This window comes from Salvia miltiorrhiza, chromosome 2 (assembly GCF_028751815.1).
Source record: "Salvia miltiorrhiza cultivar Shanhuang (shh) chromosome 2, IMPLAD_Smil_shh, whole genome shotgun sequence".
NCBI classification, from domain to species: domain Eukaryota; kingdom Viridiplantae; phylum Streptophyta; class Magnoliopsida; order Lamiales; family Lamiaceae; genus Salvia; species Salvia miltiorrhiza.
The window spans coordinates 4,434,744-4,441,719 of NC_080388.1; the positions used below are offsets into that span (position 1 = coordinate 4,434,744).

General features: G+C 38.5%; 1 protein-coding gene across 1 annotated transcript; it reads left to right on the forward strand.

The window, feature by feature from the left end:
• The first annotated feature begins 5,971 nt into the window (after window positions 1-5,971).
• LOC131007867 (uncharacterized) lies at window positions 5,972-6,544 on the forward strand. The gene has a single exon (XM_057934781.1). The coding sequence runs from the start codon at window positions 5,972-5,974 to the stop codon at window positions 6,542-6,544; it is 573 nt and encodes a 190-aa protein (XP_057790764.1).
• The last annotated feature ends 432 nt before the right edge of the window (window positions 6,545-6,976 follow it).

A 6,976-nucleotide genomic window follows, 5' to 3' on the forward strand; every position in this document is an offset into this window, starting at 1 on the left:
ATTGTTTTCACCCCTTGTTTAGAACTTGTACTGTGAGTTCAGTCTTTTTGTTGTCTAGAACTGCTGTGTGGTTTTGGCATCATCAAAAAGGGGGAAATTGTTAGGAACCTTGTGGAATATCCTAACCCTTGTTTTGATGATACCAAAATTCATAGGACTTATGTGTAATAGACTAGAATCGTTTTTGAACTCAAGTGTTAGAGTTCGTTTCTAGTCTAGTTGCGGTGTCGAAGACTGAAGACTGAAGAACGAAGACTGAAGACTGGAGTTACCAACTGAAGTATCAGTTGAAGAATCAGTTGAAGACTGATTATTTAATGCGCGCAAAGGACTGATACTAAAGTCAAGTATCAGTTGAACATTCCTCCTAGGACTGATCTTCCAACGTTCAGAGGAAGCCACGTACGCTCAAGTATAGCCGCATTAAATGCAGAGATCTCAGAATATCTTATCTCTGCAGAGGTCATTCCTATCTGGTGGTTACTTTTCAGAGATGTCACATCTCTTGTCCATCAAAGAGAGCCGTTTCCACACAGACAAGGAACCTCGAAGATTGAAGCCTCAGCCCAAATTCGAATTGCTCTCCAACGGAAGAAATCTTGAGGATGATTTACGCCAACGGATCTATTCAAGAGTTCTCCTACAAATAGCGCTCGAGGATCACTTCAATCTTTACCAATTCAACGACATAAGCTGAAGCTCTGCCGAAATTGCTACTCAGCCTAAAGCTTAACCGCCCAAAGCTTGAATCGAAGAAGAGAATTCCAAAGCCAAAATCAGTCACTGCTGATTACATACATTCTCTTAGACCCTAGGCATATATCTGTTTACCCAGAAGCCAAAGGTCAAACTTGCTTCAAAGAACTTGTTCTTTGTAAGTATAGTTGGCACTCGTTTAAACCTCTCCTCCATAAGAGTGTTTGAGTGATTCGGAGTTCAGGAAGGTACTCTGAACTCTGAGTGGAAAGTCTGAGCACGAGGTGTGCTTAGCAGGGAAATCCTACGCGAGGTGTGTAGGTACTGAAGAGGGGTTATCTTCAGTTTACGGTTGTGTGCACCAGGCAAGCACACGGATACGGTTTGCAGTGCACCAGTGAAGCACTTGCGGAGTGGATTGTTGGTCTGATCAACCAGCCGTGGATGTAGGAAAGGGTTTTTCCGAACCACGTAAAAGTCTTTGTGTTATTTACAGCTTTCAGTTTTACATTCATACTTGTGCTATTTCAATTGATAAAACTGAACATTGACTAACAGCAAAGAGAAACCTTAATCCAACTATCTGCTCCACCGAGCCTATTACGAAACTAAGTTTAATTTCCGCTGCGTATGATATCAATCTGACTGAACTATCCTCTGATAGTAAGGAAGAGTGATATCATCTCTATCTTTGCAAACACGACTGAAGCCCTTACTTGGATCAGTTAAGTTCCAGCAACTTAACTGATAACTCTTTACTGAAGAGCTTTCAGTATCAGTCGTCAACCCTGTTGGTCAAAACTAATTTCGGTAAAACAGGTGTCTTGTTTGCATGCAAAGTTTCGTTCTAATCTCTGACTGAGATCCCTCTGATTGAGGTCGGTAGATTGTTGTAAAAATAGCCTATAGGTGTATTCCCCCCCCCCCCCATACACGTATTCGAGACCCCCCGGACCTAACAGGAGTCTTTAATTTTAATGGGCTGACTTGATTTGTTTCCTTGGCTTATACGCCAGTTTTCACTATTAGTATATTAGATTAGATTAGTTTGTTTTTTTGGTGGGCTTTCACGCCACTTTAGTTTTATTAGGTTAGATTAGTTTTGTTAATTTAATTAAGGCCCATGGCATGCGCCACTTTTAAGTTGTTTTAATTAGAATATGTTAAGTATTATTCTCTTAGTATATATATTAGTATACAGCGCACACTTTGAGAGAATCATACATAGCAGCCGCAACTTTGGAGCACTGTGGACGCATATTTTGGAGTTTAATTCAAGTTTCTTTTGTTTCTTTCATCATTCTTTGCAATTTATTTATTTATTTCTTGTGTTATTTAATTATGTTTTCTAGCTAAATTCGTTTATTCCGGCAACGATTAGGGAAGCACTAGCAAAATTATTCTGTGAGATCTAATTGTTCTTATACTTTATTTTATGCTTGCATCTGCAATTCTCCATGTTTAATGATATTAATTATTTTAATCCATTAGATAGTTGCAAATATTTATTGGGTTAGAATTAATTATATAGCCAATTGAACCGGCCATCCGTAATTGTGGTTTAGGTTTGATTAGTGGTAAATTGACACATCAGGGTCAAGGGAAAAGCAGTCTTAATTCAATAATCCTGCGTCAGAGTTTATTGGTTTTGAATCGGGTTTCTCTAGATATTAATGTTGTCGGCTCATTAAACCTATAGAGCGTCTTTTACGGTTGTCAGTCGATTAGGGTAGTAATTAGTGAAGCGTCTTCCTGGTTACCGAATAATTAAGGAGAAATAAGATCACGTTAGAAGCGTCTTCGGTGGTTATAACTGGTTTGTTTGCATGATTTAAAGTTATTTTTGCATCGATGATCGGAATAATTGAGCTAGGGTGGACTTAATTGATTGCTGGAATTCTTTTATTAATTGTTGGAATTTTTATTCATCTTTTCGTCATTATCAAAATTGGTTATTTGAATTTTATTTATTTAATTTTAAGTTTAGCATTTTCTATATTTTCTTCTCAAAATTCCGTGGTTACTTTGCAGGCTTTAATTGAAGAAATTCTCGCCAGTCCCTTGGGAGACGATCTTGATTACTGCTGTCTGCACAGTGTGGGCATACCGGCTGACTGCCAGATATTTTTGGTGTAAAACGACGCACCAGCCAATTACAGTAAATACATGTGTAGTTAAGATGAGTGATTAGATTATTCTTAATTAAAAAGACATACTCAAGCCAATTCACTTGGTTGAAACGATAATAAAGAAATTCAAGACTTAGAATGGAAGGCTCTTGTATATATCTTGCTTGCCAATAGCTGTGGAGAAACCAATCTCTCCACCAGTCCACTTGTATCTTGGGGGAACAACACTGAGCATCGCAGTTGTGTCAAGCACCTAAGCAAATGAACTCACTTGCACAGATAAACTGCAGGCAAATGATCATTAATCTGTCGCCCAAAACAAAGAAGTACATACTTAATCGTAGTATGTATATGTAGAATTCAGATTAACTTAGTTGTGGTAGATAAAAAGCTGCAGCAGAAAATACTCTTGAACATTACATCACTCTAGTTTCACTCTCAATCTCAAATTCAGTTCAACAAAGTACCTTATCATTGAGAATGAATAATTTTGACTTACAAAGAGTAGCAAGAACGATTGGATGCAGTTTTCACTATTGCTATTTCCTAGAGTGCTCCCTCCAAAAGTTAGCTCCTCTGCTTTCTCAATGTCTTTTGACTGGTAAGGAGCTATACTGTGAATTGTATATTGAAGCGAACCCAATAGGTGATTCTCGATATATTCATACCTGCATGGTGAGCAAGAGTTAGCTTCTTCATACACCCAAAGTAGTATAGATTTGTAGCAGATACAGTAAGAAATATAATTAATAGTTCTTCACCGAAGTTTGAACGAATTTGAAATTGGGGAAGAAAATTAGGGTTGTGCATACCGGTGTTAGAGAGAGCGATGGAGAGAGGGAGATACAGAGACGGTGGGGCTTCCGCAACTGTTGGACCCAGCCCTAACGGTGACGGTGCCAAATAGCGTTGGCCTCGCCAACTTCACAGGCAGCAGCAGCCAACCTCGCCGGAGCCATTCACGAATGGGCGAGCTCTGTTTTTGACCGGAATCCCAGAACGAAGGAAAGGAGCCCGGTATAAGGCGTCGATCGAGAGAAACTAGGGCTCCATCCGTGAGCAGAGGAAGGACTTTAGCGGTGTTGCGATTTCCGACCTAGGAAGATGCAGCGGCGTCACGCCAGGGCGGCGACCAACGATTTCAGACAGCGAAGCTAGGGCTCGACTTCTTCCCTTCAATTGCGCGCTTCCAGTGAGGGATTAGAGAGGGAAACCGAGACTAAGAGAAAAAGAGAAAAAGGACGGCGATCCTCGGACCACCAGCAACGATGGGCGGGCTCTAGGTCGCGCAGCTCGCCGGTCTCCCTGAGATGGTGACGGCTGGGTTGTACCAAACAGAGAAGAACTAGGGCTCGACCTTTGCCCTAGCTATATGTTAGAGGAAAATGGAGAGGCGAGGTCGCAGCGACCGATGTCGTTGGAAGAGCGCGAATAGCTACCATTCGCCGGAACTTACCTCGGCAGCGGCGGCGACTATCTCTCAAAGAGGGAGAGATCGCGAAGAGAGAGAGAGATTTGGGGAGGAGAACCGTGTTTGAAAGATACAATTATACAATATTTTTAAATTATTTAATTAATAAATTAATTATGAAAATAAAAAATTAAATGAAATAATCGCATACATAACGCTTTTTCTTAACGGTTTCAATAATCGTTATGTAAGAGTTCAAAAATACGCACATAGATAACGGTCGGCTTAACGGTTTGTAATACCGTTATGTATGTAACTAATAGATAACACAAAAACATAACGAATTAATTGAAACCGTTATCTATGCATATAGACAACACTACATAGATAACGGATTTTTGTAAAACCGTTATTTATTCTTAAAAGTGTGCTCATACATAACGATTTTTGAAAAAACCCGTTATCTATGCACTGTTATGTATGTAAACTTTTGTAGTAGACTTAATTAGATAAATGAAAATAATAATAAATCACTATTATATAAATAATGTAGTACATATCAGTGTATCACGCATGCACTAAATGGTAATATTGTACTCCTTCCGTCCCAACGAAAGCGTGCGCTTCTTTTCGGCACGAGATTTAAGGAGAATAAGATTGTAGTGTAAAAGTGTGTAAAGGTGTGTGGGGCCACATTATTTGTAGTGTAAAATTATTACCAAAAAAGAAAATACACGACTTTCGTTGGGACGGCTCAAATGGGAATACGCACCGCTTTCATTGAAACGGAGAGATAGAGTATAAAATATTTTCTTACATTGATATATATGTGTTTGAAAATTCAGTAGGTATGTGTCTGACTTACTAGAATACTTCCTTCCGTCCCACAAGAGAGTACAATTTGGGAAAAGGAGTGGTTGTAGTTGAATCGATTGTTGGGCTATATAGAAATGAGTAGTTGTGATTAAATGATAAAGTGAGACAATGTCCCAAAATGAAAGTGATACTCCCTCCGTACCATGAAATTAGTCCATTATTTCATTTTGAGATGTCCCAAAAAGATAGTCCATTTTTTCAATTAATATTAGTATATAAGAATATTATTTGATTAAACTAACCTTATTCAATGTTTCACTTAAATGTGAAAATGATGTGTGAAAATAATAAATAAGGGTATAAAAAATAAAAACATATAAATTAGTATTTAAAAAAAAAAGAATAAATGCATTTTCTTATATGTGTGAAAAGTGAAAGAGAATTAAATTAGTGGAACAGAGAATGTACGTAATTTTTTGTGTGACGGACGAAAATGAAAAATATTGTATAATTTCTTATCGAGCTAGGGGAGTAGTATATATTAGACGAAATTCCTTAAAACACGAGTAGATCGATAGAAAATACCAAAACACGCCGTTGACCTATTTAATTTCACATACTTTTCGTGGAAACTAGGTATCAATTCCATCTCAAGTCTTCTCACGTTACCCCTTTTGACTAATATATATTCCAATTTGCAATTTAAATTCCTTTTAATCACAACAACACCTTCAATAAAAAATTACACCAACACCATTATAATTAGCTAGATTTCAAATACTTCAATTCATTTCATCTCATATTGTATCTCATTAATCCTCTCTCTCTCTCTCTCCATTATAATTAGCTAGATTTCAAATACTTCAATTCATTTAATCTCATATTGTATCTCAATAATCCTCTCTCTCTCTCTCTCTCCATGGGCTCCAAAACTATATGCCTATGTTGCCTATTTTTTGTTGTGCTCTTCACCTCTCCATTTGTGATACTAATAACCCTAAGTTACGTGGGAGTGAAGCCAAGATTCTACATTCAAGAAATATACATTCCATCCCTCAATAATTCCAACACACACAATAATGCTACAAACCTCAACACTTCCATATTCATCGACCTCAAATTCAAGAGAGTGGTGGCCCACGTCCCCCTCCGCTACGAAGATGTAAACATCACACTCTACTATGGCTCCAACAGAAGCTTCGGCGCCGTCGGCAGCTACGTCGTCGCCGGATTCTCGCAGGGCAAGAAGAAGACCGCCCGCCGCAGAGCGGTGGTGGAGGCTCGCGGCCTGCCGTGGGAGGATGCCTTCGAGAAGATCTCCGGCGGGTCGGCGGTGGCTCTGGCGGTGGAGCTGGCGACCAAGTATAAGCTGCGGCGGTGCGATGAAGGCAATTGCTATTATACAAAGCCAAAGACGGTGGTGGTTGCGGCTGATTTGGTGGTGGATGCCTCTGGTTTGGAGGTTTCGAAGAAGCCTATAAGACTCCATTAATCGTTGCTTTTATTATGCAGATTTTAATATTTGATCGATTTAGCACAATTTCTTTGTATATGTCATGGAGTATATATGTTTTACTTTTGGGTTAATTACTTATAAGTTCTTCACTTTTAAAAAATCTCATTTTTTCTCACCAACTTCAAAATTTGTACTAAAAGTATTTCTTTTCATTTTGCTATTTGATCTTTTTTTTTTTGGGCCAAACTTAGTGCTAATCATCTGAAGTACGTGTTCAAATTCAGACGATCACTTCAACACTAAGTTTGATCGGAAAATAAGCAAGATAGAAAAATGAGAAAAAAAAATGATACTAAAGTAATTTTAATACACCATTCATCTCGCTTATCTTGGCACATTTTCCTTTCCAGTTTATCTCATTTGTAATGACACTTTCAAAAATAGTATATAGTCCCTATCTTCGCTACA